Source organism: Myotis daubentonii, chromosome 1 (genome assembly GCF_963259705.1).
Source record: "Myotis daubentonii chromosome 1, mMyoDau2.1, whole genome shotgun sequence".
NCBI lineage: Eukaryota > Metazoa > Chordata > Mammalia > Chiroptera > Vespertilionidae > Myotis > Myotis daubentonii.
The window spans coordinates 72,516,841-72,532,970 of record NC_081840.1 but is presented as its reverse complement, the minus strand read 5'-3'; the positions used below and the strand labels follow the sequence as shown (position 1 = coordinate 72,532,970).

At 38.1% G+C, this 16,130-nt stretch overlaps 1 protein-coding gene and 1 pseudogene across 3 annotated transcripts in view; both read right to left on the bottom strand.

The window, feature by feature from the left end:
* ARHGAP11A (Rho GTPase activating protein 11A) overlaps positions 1–16,130 on the bottom strand; it is a 31,324-nt gene that overhangs the window by 2,574 nt on the left and 12,620 nt on the right. Inside the window, exons 6-11 of one of the 3 annotated variants that reach the window (XM_059705465.1) lie at positions 15,907–16,053; positions 6,522–6,596; positions 5,737–5,904; positions 2,910–3,039; positions 2,324–2,432; positions 394–532 (exon numbers count right to left, since the gene is read on the bottom strand). In XM_059705465.1, coding sequence (XP_059561448.1) covers positions 394–532; positions 2,324–2,432; positions 2,910–3,039; positions 5,737–5,904; positions 6,522–6,596; positions 15,907–16,053 — 768 coding nt within the window. Of the gene's footprint in view, positions 1–393; positions 533–2,323; positions 2,433–2,909; positions 3,040–5,736; positions 5,905–6,521; positions 6,597–15,906; positions 16,054–16,130 lie in introns of those variants that run through there. The other 2 variants (XM_059705475.1, XM_059705483.1) reach the window with 2 other exon arrangements.
* Positions 7,443–7,536, bottom strand: LOC132224110 (U6 spliceosomal RNA; annotated as a pseudogene).

The window sequence follows — 16,130 nt, the reverse complement described above, 5'->3', positions numbered from 1 at the left end:
TAAAAAAGCAATGAAAGGACATGTGTAAATTGTATCTCAATTAAGCTGGAAAACTTTTATTTTAAAAAACAACTAAATTAGTCCAGCCGGCGTGGCTCAGTGGTTGAGCATTGACCTATGAACCAGGAGGTTACGGTTTGATTCCCGGTGAGGGCATATGCCCATGTTGTGGGCTCAATCCCCAGTAGGGGGCTAGCAGGAGGCAGCCAATCAATAATTCTCTCTCATCATTGATGTTTCTCTCTCTCTCTCTCTCTCTCTTTCTCTCTCTCTCTCTCTCTCTGTCTCTCTCTCCCCCCCTTCCTCTCTGAAATCAATAAAAATATATTAAAAAAACAACAAATTAGGTTTTTTGAGTAAAACTCTAATAATATCATGTAAATGTACCATTACCGTTCTTGGTTAATCTTTCATCATTATCTGGGCTAAAAAGCAGACCTGTTTTTACAGATTCAATACTACTTTTTAAATTTTGTTGATTTGCAAGTCGTCGACCAACATTTTCATGTCTATTGACACCAGAACACCCATTCTGTACAGAAAAGAAAAATTGGAACATTTTTGTTAAAAAGTAAACCAGTTAATTTTCAAAATATTAAAACAAAATAAATTTTGTATTATCAAAATTCTATAGTTAATTAAAAATAATATAATTGAGAAATAATTTTATACCAAATACATTAGCATGTATGATAAAAACTGTAAGCACTTGACTCAGCTCTTAGTTGATATTTTATAATGCAAAATAAAAAATTGCCTCACATCTTCATTAACTTAAAAAAAAAATTATGATAAGTCTTTGCCAGGGCCTATTCACAAAAGTGAAATTAAAAAGAAAAACAAAAAAATCTAAGGCCAAAATCTTACCTTCATGGAATTTATATTTTAGGTGGACAGATTTAGACTAGAAAATAATAATCAGTCAATTATATTGTATAATATATAATACAAAAGATGAAAAGTGTTATGGAGAAAAGTAAAGTAGGGTAAGAAGGATATAAAATGGTAAAAGATGGGGGTATAATTTCCAACAGAGTGATCATAAGAAGATGATCTGTGAGTAAAAAAAATGAGGGTGAGAGTCATGAACAAAACATTCCAGGAGAGGAAAATGCCAGTGCAGTCTCTAAGGCTGAAGCCAGGTCTGGCATATTTGGCCTACAGCAAGGAGGCAAGAGTGGATGAAGCTGAGTAAGCAGGAAGAGGGCTCAGAGGAGGCTGGGAGCAGGTCGTGTGCAGGGCTGCTGTCGATGGAAGAACTTAGCTTTTTTTTTTTTTTTTTTTTTTCAGAGTGAAATGAGGAGTTACTGGAGGGTTCTGAGTCAAGAAATGACATGACTTAACTTGGGTTTTAAAAGGATAATTTTGGCTAGAGTACAGCAGCAAGGTAGAAGCAGGTTGACCTACTAATAGACTTATTGCAGTAATACAAGTTCAAGATGACAGGACTTAAAGTTAAAAATATAGTACTGATGAAACTGATCTCAATATACTCGGAATGCAATAGTTAAGACAGGATTCCTAATGGTGTAGGCAGGGTGTGTGAGGGAAAGTGAGGAGTCAAGAATGCCTGCATGGTTTGGCCTAAGTGACTGAGTTGCCATAACTGGATGGTGAAGACTACAGGTAGGAGTGTGACTGGGGAAAGGGTAGGATTGGAGAAATAGAGACAGTGAAGAAATGCATCTCAGACCTCTATTTGGGAAAGGTTACACTTGAGATGTCTACTGGATAGACATCCAACTATGAAGGTCAAGTAGGCAGATGTTAAGAAACAGACAAGTTGTTCAGGAGAGCATTCTGGGCTGGAGATACAAACTTGGAAGTCTCAAGCAAATATATGATGCTTAAAATTGATGATCACCTTTGAGTGAGTGGAGAAAAGAAAAGAGCGGTCCAAAGATGAAGCTTTGGGAACTCCAATGCAAAGGAATTAGAAGAGTAACCAGCAAAGAAGGAAGAAACTCATGAGTAGTGTCCTTGAAGCAAGAAAAGAAAGTATGTTGAAGAGGAGCAAGTGATCAGCCAAGTCAAATGTTGCTGGTGGGTCAAGTCAAACAAGGACTGATCTTTGTCTAGTGGCTTGAGTGAGGATGAATTCATGGGTGACCATGAGGTTATTTTCTGTGAGTGTTGAGGATGAAAGCCTCAATGGAATCGGAAAAGGATGGACTAGAGATAGGCAAGTGTAAGAGTTTGGTATAAAGAGGAGTAGAGAATGGGAAAGTAGCTAGAGGAGAGGCAGGGTTGAGAGGGTCTTTCAGCATCAAATCTACAGCGTTATGCTATGATAAACATCAATGACATGGTGACAGACACTTACTGCATCTTTGCTACTTTTCCCCAGACTAAATTTCAAACGAAGAGATCTTCGAACTTTTTCTTTACGACTGATTTTAGGAGAGAAGCAGCCTGCTTTTCCTGATTCCACTCTAAAAAAAAAAAAAAAAAAAAAAAAAAAAAAGGAATTTAAAATATTAGTTTATTGCAAAAAAAATTGGAGAAACTTTTGCAAAATGAAATTTGAGAATGTCCAGAGCAAATCATATTTCTAAAATCAGTTAAGTTTTAAGTACCATATGTGAACACATTGTATTTGCACGCAAAAAGATTTTTTTCCATCTATCACAAGAGTTATTTAGTCACTTATAAACCAGAATCATCAGAATAACCTAGCTTTTTAAATTAACCAGAAATTTTAAAATTACACATATCAACTTGAAGTAGGATTTCAAGCAAGTAAATGATTCAAATTAGGAATCTTTCTCTGGAGAATATATAAAGGGCACCTGGTTAATAACGCAGAAAACATTTTTTTTTAAAATTATGATTCTTGGTATAAAGACAAAATATTTTATTAGCTATATACATCAAATATTTATCTAATGAAAATACCCTAGATAAATTACCTGCAAACTTTTTTGCTTGCAATCCTTTTACTTCGCCGTGGTACATCTGTACTGATCAAAAGATTTCCACTGATGGCTACAGGAGAGAGTGAACTCTGAGATGACACCTCTGGGCTTGTATCAAAGTGAACTATAAAAACAATCACATGTAATATACCACACACACTTATTTTCTTTTTCAAATATAAATTATTAATATTGATTAGACTTAAAGCCACAAGAAAAGTCTTATCACTTCTGCTTAAAAATTTTAGGGGCCAAATAACCCAACTCAACTAAAAAAAGAATCAATTTTCTTCTTTTTAGTAGAAATGAAAGGTCAGATTAACCATTGCTTGCACATTGGAGTTTTAAACTTGTCTAAGAATACAAAGGAGTGGCACTGTTGCAGATTGGAGAAAGACAAGCTTATGAGACAGTCTGTCTGTCTCACCATTTACTAATGACTTGAGGCTTTGAAAATGGATTTCTATAGCAAATATAAGTATTATTGTAATATATATAAAATGCCCAGTAAAGTATCTGATATGTAATATTAAATACTATTACTAAAAATATACTATTGAAAAGCAATTTAGAGTCTGAGTATCCAGTATGCACCTGCTAGCCAACTGCTGTCTGACTTGAATATAACTTGTCTAATATTTTTAGGAAGAAAATAATCTATAACACATCCAACCACTTGTCTACTGTCATGTTCCATGCTAAAAACTGATGGTTACAACAGCTCATTTTGATCAAGTTATTTTAACACTATAACTGACTATAAAAGAAATGAGGAAAAAAGTAAAATAATTATAAAATAAAGCTCCATATACATTTGACTTACATTTGAATTATGCCTAAGACATACTCCACAAGCGTGAACCCTATTGTCATTTGTTTTGATAAATTCACATGGGTCCCCAGAGACATCCAAGTGTTTTTCAGTTATAAAAATAGTTAATAATACAACCATTACAGTGACCTTGGGGTGTGTGCACTTGGCTAAATAAAATTTTGGAGGCCAGTATAATGTATCCAATATGACACAGGTAGCTTTATCCGAGGGCTGCAGTGATCATAAGAAGGCACAGCCAGAATACATGGCATAATGCAAAGTTATCACATATGTAAGAAAGAAATTGTATATAGGTACTCATGGACTTTAGATAATATTGCCTTTATAACATTTAAAAAAACATTTTGCAAATGAAATTTATTGAATTGTGCCTGAGAAAGTAGGATGGGAGAAAAAAAAAAAGTGAGCCCTAGCCAGTTTGGGTCACTAGTTGAAGTGTCTGCTCACGAACTGAAGGATCCTGGGTTTGATTCTGGTCAAAGGCACACACCTCAGTTGCAGGCTCTATCCCTAGCCCTGGTTGGGGTGTGTGCAGGAGGCAACCAATCAATGTGTCTCTCTCACATCGATGTTTCTCTTTATGTCTCTCCCCTTCCCTTCCACTCTCTAAAAATCAATGGAAAAATATCTTCAGGTGAGGACTAACAACAACAAAGAGGCGAGTTAAAATAATAGAATTACTGTTGTTTAATGTTTTATTTAAAAAATTCACTGATTAAGCAGGTTCATAGTAATGTTACAATAACACAAGAATGTTTAACCTTATTTGGGGGAAGTTTAGAGATAAGGAGTCAGCAGATCATCCTTGGGGACAATGTAATGCGAATAAGCAAAGGCGGGTAGAACCACACTTCACATGTGCCATTTGGAAAAAGTCCTCCAAAATGGAAAAGCCTTTAAATTTCAAAAAACGAAACCCAAAGTTACTTTGAAATAAATTGAAGTCTTCAACTTCTGAATACTGAAAAAGCTACAGACATAGCCTCAAGATTCTTATTATTACACATTAATGAACCAAGAGAACCTGTTAAGAACCATAGAGGACAAATTGCTATTGTTTTCAATTTTTAATAAAACAAACAAGGAAAATATAAACTTTTTAAATAAACAAAAGAGAGGCCTTTGAGAAGAGCTAATAACCCAGCTAATGAATTCAAAATGGAACTCTTAACATTGTCAGAAACCAGCCAATAAAAATCTAAAAGAGGTAGAGATTACTCACATTTTGACTAAATGTGAGACAAATATGAGATGGAAGACCTCAGGCTTAGTTATGGTTTCATTTCATTTGGGTTGACTATAGGTTAGTTTGAGCCAACTGTATTGTTGCACATGCTAAAGAAGCCAACCGAACCTAAGACCACACTAACAAAAGTCTGGCACTCAAATGGGCATGACTAAATTATATTATTCCCTGGAGGCTCTGGTTGGCCATATTAGGAACTTATAGTTCATTAGGAAGAAAATGGCTGGGATGGCAAGGGATCTGGAAGTCCTGCTACAAGAAACAGTATAAAAACTTTTTAAAGCTTTTAGAGCACAAAACATTAAAAATATTACATTCCAACCCCCCCCCCCCCCCCCATCCACATGCAACTCATGTTACCCCACTGTGGATTCAGAGATGATCAAACTGGACAACCTCAACTCAACAGAAGACAGCAATACAGCTATAGCTACAGATCCAGAAGTAGAATTCAGTATGTCCAATCACATAAAATCTGAGCATTGATGCTATCCACAGAAGCCAGACTCTCACTCCCAGTTATTTCTCCTAACTTTCAATGGGCATGGCCATAAACCACATGCACGTCAATTATACAGATCAGTCTATTTTAAAATTTAGGGGACTTTATAAAAATTCACGTTTAATAAAATATAAAGCTCTGGCTCCTCAAGGGCAGTATTAACATGAAATAGCACTTTACCCAGAACAGGCACTTATGTTAATGTTTACAACCCAATTATATAAATCACACTTGTTACCTGATACTGGTGTAGAACTGGTACTGAAGAGATTACTTGGCAACAACTCAAAATTAAAATTGTGCTTGATGGACTTCCTTTTTTTACTTGAGCAACCATGAGAAGAATCTACTGGCAGTTTGCGCTTAGCATTTGGTGTAAGAATCACTGGAGATTCAGACAGCTGGGCTGAAAAACACCCACAATTTATTGTTTCTCCCACAATGTTGATAAAATAAAAAAGCTTTATAAATTTATTCTTATAAAACTATTACTTAGGACTAAACAAAGAATGGAGTGATATATGTTCACATTATCAAATACATGCTATAAAACTAAATTAATATCATTAATTCTGTAAAATAAAAATAGGCAAGCTGTAGTAACTTGAGCAAAATATACTAAAAGATGCATATAATTCACATTAAAGAATATTAACATAGAGAAGAAAATTATAATTTTCTGTTACTGGGCTAAATAATTTCAGCCACAAGCAAACCAACATAAAAAAAAAAGGGAGAGGGTCACATATACTAATGAACTTCTGGTTCTAAAACAAAAATAAAATTGAGTTATTTTTACATGTTCAATAACATCTAACTTATAAGCAACAGAAAAGCATGATTTAGAAGATTAAAGATAAAATAGACTAAAAGAAATTCTTATCTATAATTTTGGGTTTATTATATCCAATGAAATTAGCAAGTCACAGCATAGTATTATAGTACAGTATCTCCACTGAAAATATTGGATTTGATTAAACCAAAATAACTCAGAAATTTTCATTAAATACATATAACACTTACTGATTCTTTCTTGTTGAGGTGTAACAGAGGGTGTTCTGTTATATTTAAGCTTATTTAGTGCTCCACTGACAAAATCTGAAATGCAAGGCATAATCATATAATTAATTATAACATTTCCCTAACTTTCACCAATAATTCATATTGATATTTGTGGTCTTCTAGAATCTACATTTGTATCAACATACGTTATTAAGGTCACTTATTTCAAAATAGGAAAAAACCTAAATGGTATATTTTATTCCATTTCACTTATACTCTGATCTCTCTTTCAAAAAACAAGAGATATACAATACCAAATGAAATGTAAAATACTTACGATGTACAGAAAGAGTATGGAAGAGGAAAGCATTACTTGTTGAGGAAGGGGAAGTGGCAATAAGAGAAAAAGCTTTGCAGGGTAAGTAAAACCTGGCCTGTGTTCTGAAGGATTAGGTGTTGATTTGAGGCAAGGTGAACAGCATATGCATAGGCATGTAAGTAAACACAAGATTTATGTATACTAGAAACTAGCAGATCTTTTTAAAAATGTTTTTATTGATTTATTTTAGAGAGAAAGGGAGAAGAATAGAGAGATAGAAACATTGATGAGAGAGCAACATCAAAGATCGGCTGCCTCCTGCATGCCCCCAACTGGGGATGGAGCCCGCAACCCAGGCATGTGCCCTGACTGGGAATGGAACTGGTGACCTCTTGGTTCATGGGTCAACGCACAACCAGAGCTACAATGGCTGGGTGAAACCAAGTAGTTGAATATTGCTAGAGCAAACAGTGAACAGTAGATAAGGTAAAAGATAAGCCTTTTTTAAGTAGTATCTTGTGGTTTGTTTTTAATTCTTCCCTTTATTTTATTATTTTCCACCACTATTTATCTCCCACATATTCTCTTCCACCTCCACCCACCACCCTTCCCCCCACAGTCACAAAAATTCAGGAATTTGTATCATCCTTGTGCAAGGGTCATGCTAATCTTCTCTGTATCATTCCAATTTTTAGTGTACGTGCTGCTGAAGTGAACATAAGATAACCCTTTTTATATCAGGAAGAGGGCTTGTGTGTCATTTTGAAAAACTTGAACTTCTTTCTCCAAAGGCAAAACTGTCTGATCCACATTTTAGAAAAATTGCTCTGACAGCAATGTGAAAGACAGACCTGAGGCAGCAAGCCTCCTTAGAGGCAGGCCAACTAGCTGAAGGTTCTTCTAAGTATGTTACTAAGTCATTCAACAAGTATTTAATTTGTTCCTATAATGTGTCAAGCACTGCACTAGCATTAGAGATACAACAGTGACCAAAACAGTCTGCCTTTATGGAACTTATTCTCAGAGAGGAAACAAGTACACTAAGGAAATACTAAATACATAATGACAAGTGTCAAATAGTCTGAGGTACAAATATAACAACTGATTTATACTGGGGAGTCAAAGGTATTCTTGAGGAAGTGATAGTTGAGACCTGAAGGAAGAGTGGAAATTAGCCAGACAGCAGATGAAGGTCTGAACAGGGACAGAACAGTGGAAAATGGAGGCAGGAATAATTTAGGAGATCAAAGTTACAAGATTTGGTGAACAGTGAGATGTGGGGAAAATTCTGACTTGCTGAGTCAGTAGATAATGGTGCCACCAAAAAAAACAAGGGACATTATGAAAGAAGAGTTAGACATGTCTATGAAACACTGAGATGATATAAATCCATTTGTGTAAAGATCTAGGCCGGAGAAGTAGATTTGGGAACCATCAGCCCAGAAATGGTAGTTTTTAAAAATGACAATGAATGAGATCATTTAAAAAGAGGACAAAGCCCAGCCAGCATGGCTCAGTGACTGAACACAGACCTATGAACCAGGAGGTCACGGTTTGATTCCTGGTCCCCCGGCTTGTGGGTTTGCTCCCCAGTGTGGGGTGTGCAGGAGGCAGCTGATCAATGATTCTTTCTCATCATTGATGTTTCTATCTCTCTCTCCCTCCTCTCTGAAATCAATATAAATCTATTTTAAAAATAAACAAATAAATAGAGGACAAAGAGTAAGAAGATCAAGTATGAAAGAATGGAACATTCAAGAGGTGGTCAGAAAAAAATCCAGAAAAATGAGACAGAACAAATGACTTAAGAGGCAGGAAAACCATGAAAGCATAGTATTACAAAGCAAAACCAAAAATAAACAAATAAAAAAGGAGAGGAAAAAAAATCAGGAAAGACAGGACATAATCAAATAGTCAGAGATTCTCAATAATACAAGCCAAAAAATATACACTGGATTTAGCTATATAAGAAATTGTGACTTCCACAGGAATACTTTCATGCAAAAAAGGACCCCTAATTTTTAGTCACAATGAAACAAAAAAATCTCTTAAATATGTTAATCAACAAACAAAAAGTGCTGGAGAGGATGTGGAGAAAAAGGAACACTCATTCACTGCTGGTGGTAATGCAGACTGGTGCAGCCACTGTGGAGAACAGTATGGAGTTTCCTCAAAAACTTAAAAATGGGAGCAGAACTTCGCTGGAGATCCTGAACAAAACTTGGCTGGAGATCCTGGCTAGGCTGCTGATCAACTGAACGCTGTCTCCGTGTCATTCCTTCTTCGCCGACTCTGTCCACACCTTTGGGGACCCCTGGACCTGCTGGGGTTGGACCCCAGCATCTGGCGCCCGAACAGGGACCCCTAGGTAAGCTCCACTCTCGGGATGGATAGGACTCCACCGTAGGAAGAGGGTGGATAGTCTTCGCCAACTCTGTCCACACCTTTGGGAACCCCTGGAACAGGATTCCCCAGGTGAGCCCCCCCGCCATTGAGAATCCTGCATTCAGGACAACTAGGACTCAGGGTACTGCAGACCCCCCTATAGAGGATAAGTAGGGTAAGAAGGTGGATAGTACAGAACTTAGATTGAGAAGATGTGCCATACTGAGTCCAAAGAAAGAAGACTCTGTATTGATCTTTAGATTAAGAAGGAATGACACGGAGACAGCGTTCGGTTGATCAGCAGCCTAGCCAGGATCTCTAGCCAGGATCTCCAGCGAAGTTCTGCTGTTTATTGTCTTGTTACATCTGTATTTATACTAGTTGATTTTAATCCTGTCAATTTCTATTGCAAAGGTTAGGGCGTTTCTTATCTCCATTCCAGGAAGTAAAGATTATATAGCTTAAGCGTGATTGTTCGTAGTTAAAGAGATTAACTACCCGCCTGGCACTTAGTTAAGGAGTTTTATTCCCTCCCTAACTTCAGGGAAAAATCCCCACCTGGGGAAACAACCTTTCTCGGAGAGGTGACCTTGGTTAAAACACATAGTGCTAAGGGGAGCAAACATATTAAGAACAGTATGCTATATACGCCAGGTTCCTTGAAACATATGCTGTGCAGATGTTTCTTTCCTGCAGCGACTGTGTCAAGCAGCAAGGATGGACTGGCTTCCGGCACATCATACATCAGTGTGCAGTTCTAATTTTTTTTAAAGGGGGTTTTATTTCTATAAGCATGGTGTTATCATCATACCTAACCAAGAGAAATGAAAAGTCCTTAATTTATCAGTTCATATAAAGAACGCAGATTGTATCAAAGATGCATTTTGACAGTTGGCTCACTTGAATCAGGATCCAAATGTTTTTGCCTTTGGTAAAGTCTTGACTTTTATGCTTTAATATTCTACCTTCCCTTTTTATTTTCATGCCATGAATTTGTTGCAGAAACCAGGTCACTTGTCCTGTTGAATGTCCCACATTTTGAGTTTGGCTGATTGTGGTGATAGCCCGTCCCCCATATTTATGGTAACCTAGGCAAGTAATTGAATCTTGACTTAATTAGGCTTAGATTATTTTCTTTCTTTTTTTTCCCTGCAAGAATATTCCATGAAGAGCACTAAGTGATTTTAAGACAGGTTAGTGGGTTTAGGCTGTGTCAGCCTAAGCTCTCCATTTCAAAGTTACCCAACAATTTTTCACCCAAATGTTTTAGCATCATTACATGGTCTTTGCCTAGATGCAGTATTTCATTAGCGTTTGCAAAATCATACTTTCCTTATGCTATAATCTCCTCTGTGTTTATTAGTTGGAATTCTATAAAAATAACTTTTCTTTGCCGGGCTGATGTGGCTCAGTGGCTGAACGGCAATCTATAAACCAGGTCACAGTTTAATTCCCCATCAGAGCACATACCCAGGTAGGAGGTGTGCAGGGGGCAACTGATCAATGATTCTCTCTCATCATTGATGTTTCTCTCTCTCTCCCTCTCTCTGAGATCAACAAAAATATATATATTTATAAAAAAATGAAACCGGCCCTAACCGGTTTGGCTCAGTGGATAGACCATCGGCCTGCAGACTGAAGGGTCCCAGGTTCAATTCCAGTCAAGGGCATGTACCTTGGTTGCGGGCACATCCCCAGTAGGGGTGTGCAGGAGGCAGCTGGTCAATGTTTCTCTCTCGTTGATGTTTCTAACTCTCTATCCCTCTCCCTTCCTCTCTGTGAAAAATCAATAAAATATGTTTAAAAAAAAAAAAAAAATGAAACCGTTTCCAAGGCCCCAGCAATGTTTACAGGGCCAATTTGTAATCTTTTTCCTAAAGAGGACACCCTAAATTGTTTAAGTTTAAGCTCCACAGTCCTGAATCCACCTCACAGACTAGACTCAGCTGTGCTTTGGGGATTGAGGGGGGTGGATTTCAAGTCTGTTCTGCCGCCAGCTTGAAAGGAGGGGTTCCTATAGTTAATGACTGAGACAAACAAAAGACGCGTCCTCTGGCCTAGAGATATCCATCCCCGGATTCAGGTCAATTATCGATACAGGTAGCTAGCTGTCCACAGAGCCTTCCTTATTTCTCTCTTCTTTCAAGAAGAGCAGAAACCAAGCCTCGGCCGACCTCAGCAGTCCCAGTAGAAAGGTGAAGACTGGTGCATGGCACTCAGGACAAAAGCCTGGCACAGATTACAGAAGTTTTTTTGGGGGGCGGGATGGAGGGAAGGGAGGTGTCACACTAGGGGTGTGAGTATTCAAAGCAGGCACCCTCCCTCCAAGAAACAGACACCTTCAGATCAAATAAGTCGGAGGCCTGTCTCCTCGTTTTTGTAAAAATAGGGTTAATAATAAAGCCTGTGGGGTTTGGTTAGGAAAAAAAAAAAAAAAAATTAAAAATGGAACTCCCATTCGACCCAGTGATCCCACTTCTAGGAATATATCCCAAGAAGCCAGAAACACCAATCAGAAAGGATATATGCACCCCTATGTTCATAGCAGTTCAATTCACCATAGCTAAGATTTGGAAACAGCCTAGGTGCCCATCAACAGATGAGTGGATTAAGAAACTGTGGTACATCTACACAATGGAATACTACGCTGCAGTAAAGAAGAAGGAACTCTTGCCATTTGCAACAGCATGGATGGAACTGGAGAGCATTATGCTGAGTGAAGTAAGCCAGTCAGAGAAAGATAAATACCACATGATCTCACTCATTTGTGGAATATAGAGAACAACATAGACTGATGAACAGGGATAGATCCAAAGACAGAGAAACAGGGATCAGACTATCAACCCCCAGAGGGAAAGTAGGGGAGGGTGGGGGTAAGGGGAAGAGATCAACCAAAGGACTTGTATGCATGCATATAAGCCAAACCAATGGACATGGACAACAGGGGGATGAGAGCATGAGTTGGGGGGGAGGGGGGAAGTTGAGGGTTGATGGGGGGATAAGGACACATTTGTAATACCTTAACCAATAAAGAAATTAAAGATTAAAAAAATAAATAAATACAACTTCTGAGATTCCAAGGTAAAAAAAAAAAATGTTAATTAGCAAATATCACTCAACATAGTTATTTACTAGTAAATTCAAGCTCAGCTATAGCTCACTTATGTATTGAGAAATCTTACACTCTCAAGTGAAATATATACAAACCAGGAGAATACTGAAAACCTCAAAGAGCCAAAAATAGGCAATGCTCTAACTTGCAGGCAATGGCTAACCAAGCCAACCTTTATGAAACCTGGGCAGATAAACAAGGTTAATATGGGAGAGGAAAAAGAAAAAAGAAAGGAAAAGAAGAGAAACAAGATACAGAGCAGAAGACAGAGAGCAACAGATTCAGCCACAGCAGATAAACACAATTAGACCAGCACAGCAAAACCAGTAGTATAGAAAGACAAACTGTTCCCTCCATAATCTGAGACCGTCCTTGGAGCATAATGGGCCACACTGAAAGTATAGACCACCTCTCTAGAGGCCTGGTGCACAAAAATTGTGTACTCGGGGGAGATGGGGCCCTCAGCCCAGCCTGCGCCCTCTCACAGTCTGGGAGCCCTCAGGGGATGTCCGACTGACAGCTTAGGCCTGCTCAAAGCAGACATCCGTTGCCACGGAGGCAGGAGGGGCTCCCGCCACTGTCACTGCACTTGCCAGCTGGGAGCCCAGCTTCTGGCTGAGCGGTGCTCCCCCTGTGGGAGCGCACTGACCACCAGGGGGCAGCTCTTGCATTGAGCGTCTGCCCCCTGGTGGTCAGTGCGCGTCATAACGACCAGTTGTTCCACCGTTCGGTCGATTTGCATATTAGCCCTTAATTATACACTAGAAGCCCCACGCATGAGATTCGTGCAAGAGTAGGCCTTCCTTCCCCTGGCTGCCGGCATCTGCTTCCCTCAGGCCACCGGCAGTCACCCGGGACCCGGGCTTCCCTTGCATCTCCAGCTTCGTCCAGAAGGATGTCTGGCCTAATTAGCATATTATGCTTTTATTATTATAGAGGATTTCAGGGCATCATATTTATTGAATCAGTTCAGTGCTGCATCAGTGTCCATGAAAGACATTCGTTAACACAAAGACAATGCCAAGGAGCCCACACACTCACATACACAGGCAAGAATGGGAAAATTATGATAGACCAAATTCTTCTTACTTATTTTAAGAGTGTGCTCGTAAAGTCTGTGTACATTCTGGAGCAATACAATTATTGAGAATTGTCATATATAGCATAAAGTTAAGGAATAAGTAACTAACTCTTATAACAGCAAAATAAAAGTTCTAGAGTTTGGTTGTACAATGTGAATGTACTGAACACTATGAAGTGTACACTTAAAATGGTTAAGGTGGTAAATTTTGTTATATTTTTCCACAATTTAAAAAGTCAAAAAAAAAAAAAAGTCAAAAGATTCTTTAAAGCTACTGCAAATCAGATCACAGTGATGTTTGTGGCATTTCAAAGTCTGATATTAAAAAGAAAGAAGGCTAACTATAACATAAAAAAAATAAACACTAGTCTGGCTGGTATGACTCAGTGGTTGGGGGTCATGTTTACACTTTTATTTTTTAAAGAATAATGCCTAGCCCTAGCTGGTTTGGCTCAGTGGATAGAGCGTTGGCCTGTGGACTGAAGGATCCCGGGTTTGATTCCAGGCAAGGGCACATGCGTAAGTTGTGGGCTCAATCCCCAGTAGGGGGTGTGCAGGAGGCAGTTGATCAATGATACTCTCTCATCATTGATGTTTCTATATCTCTCTCCCTCTTCCTTCCTCTCTGAAATGTATTTTAAAAAAAAAAAAAAAAGAAGAATGCTTAGTAGGCCCTCCCTTACTAAAGTGGAACTGACATGGTTAAATAGGAATATTGTTATTAAATAATTTGCATGAATCTGAAACTGACATTTGAGAGTTAACAGTGAATGAGAGAGATCCAGTGTTCAACTATTTAGATGAGGTAAACTATAAGGAAGTAGGGTAGTAAAGACAATCTGTGTCTTAAAATAGCTACATTTGGGATAGGAAGAAGTTTAATGGGTTGAATTGTGTCCTCCAAGATATGTTTAAGTCCTAACTCCCAGTACTTGAGAATGTGACCTTATTTGCAATTATGGTCTCTGCAGTTGTACTCAAGTTTTGTTTCAAGCCACCCAGTTTGTTGTACTTTGTTATAGTAGCCCTAGGAACCTGATGCAGAAGGCATAAGAAATCTATACAGGAAGCAAAGAAAAAATAGAAGGGAATTCTATATAAACCAATAGTTAAAAGAAATGGGGTAGTTAATGACAACTGGTTCCAATACTCAAAAGATAAGAAATTTTCCAAGATAATTGGAGGAGATACGGCCACAGACTTCTTCATTAAGGAGATGAGGCCCTGGCCAGTGTTTCTCAGTGCTTTTAGAGCATCAGCCTGTACACAGAAGGGTGGCAGGTTTTATTTCCCATCAAGGGCATGTACCTAGGTTGCGGGTTCAATCCCTGGCCCGTCAGGATGCATGCCGGAGACAACCTATCGATGTGTCTCTCTCATATCTCTCCCTCTCCTTACCTCTCCATCCCTCCTTTCTACTCTCTAAAAAATAAATGGAAAAAATATCCTCAGGTGAGAATTAAAAAAATTAAGTTAAAAAAAGCAGCTGAAAAGTATTATAATTGATTTCACTACAATGGAACCCTGGATTTTTTTTTGTTTCTTCCTTGGTAATGTTCCCACATTATTTAATTCACATTCCTAACTAATTCAGATCACTTTCAAATCATTATCTCACACCTGGATTATTGCCCCACATTTCTGACTATTCTCCCTACCTCCAAGTCTCAGTTCTTCAAACTAGGTAACTTTCTAAAATACAGTAGGTCCTCGGGTTACGTTGGAGATCCATTCCTAGGGCACAACGTAATGTGATTTTCACCGTAAGTCGGAACCCACCTATATAAGCACCTATGTCACTCACATGGAGCACATACACAGCAGTAATGAATTGAAACAGTAAAAAAAATTTAAAAGAAAGATAACAATTCCTGACCTTTACTTGTGGTAAATAAATAAAAAACTAAGTACATATGTACATACGTCAAAATGATGGAACTTTTTTTTTAATAAATGGGAGATGGTGATGTACGTCGAGTTCGATGTAACCCGAGGACTGCCGTATTTTTAATCATGTTATGACTTCAATGGTTCTCTAATACTCAATGTTCTAATTCTTTAGCCTGACATTGAGCTCACCATAGTATCATCCTAATCCTTAGGATGAACACTTCAAGTCACGTTGGTCTGTTTACAGACATTCATTACTTCTTTCTTACAGAAATATTTTTTTCATAGCATTCTTCTCATCTAGAGTAAGATACAATTATTCTGGTCCTCCACCCAATCCCCCTTACATTTTACCTTTTCTTCAAGAAGGCTCACTTTGAAGAGCTCTGACCATTATAATCCTGGGAACTTTTCTCATTTGGTTTGTGCTGAAGATCTAGCACTTCATATTAGATTATACTGTCACTTTTACTTTTCACATGCATATGTCATGCCGTTCTAACTATGCTGTAAGCACCAAAATGGCATACACCATAGTTTCTACTTCTTTATGTTCAAGCAAATTTCAGATAAAGCAAATAGCTGTACCTCCCTAAAACAAACTGTCACTCCTCCTTACCTCCTACACTTTGTCTTCGCTTTCTCTTACAGTCACCAGGAGTTTCATAGTGACCTTCTTCAAAGCCTTCCAGTGATGGAGTAGCACAGAGACCATCAATACCCAACATAGGCGGTATCTTTTCCATGATAAAATCTGGAACATGTCCTAAAAGAAAATGTTCACAATTAAGATCTTTCCTCTACTTGCCCCCCACCCCCAAAACGTTTCAATAGTATAGATCA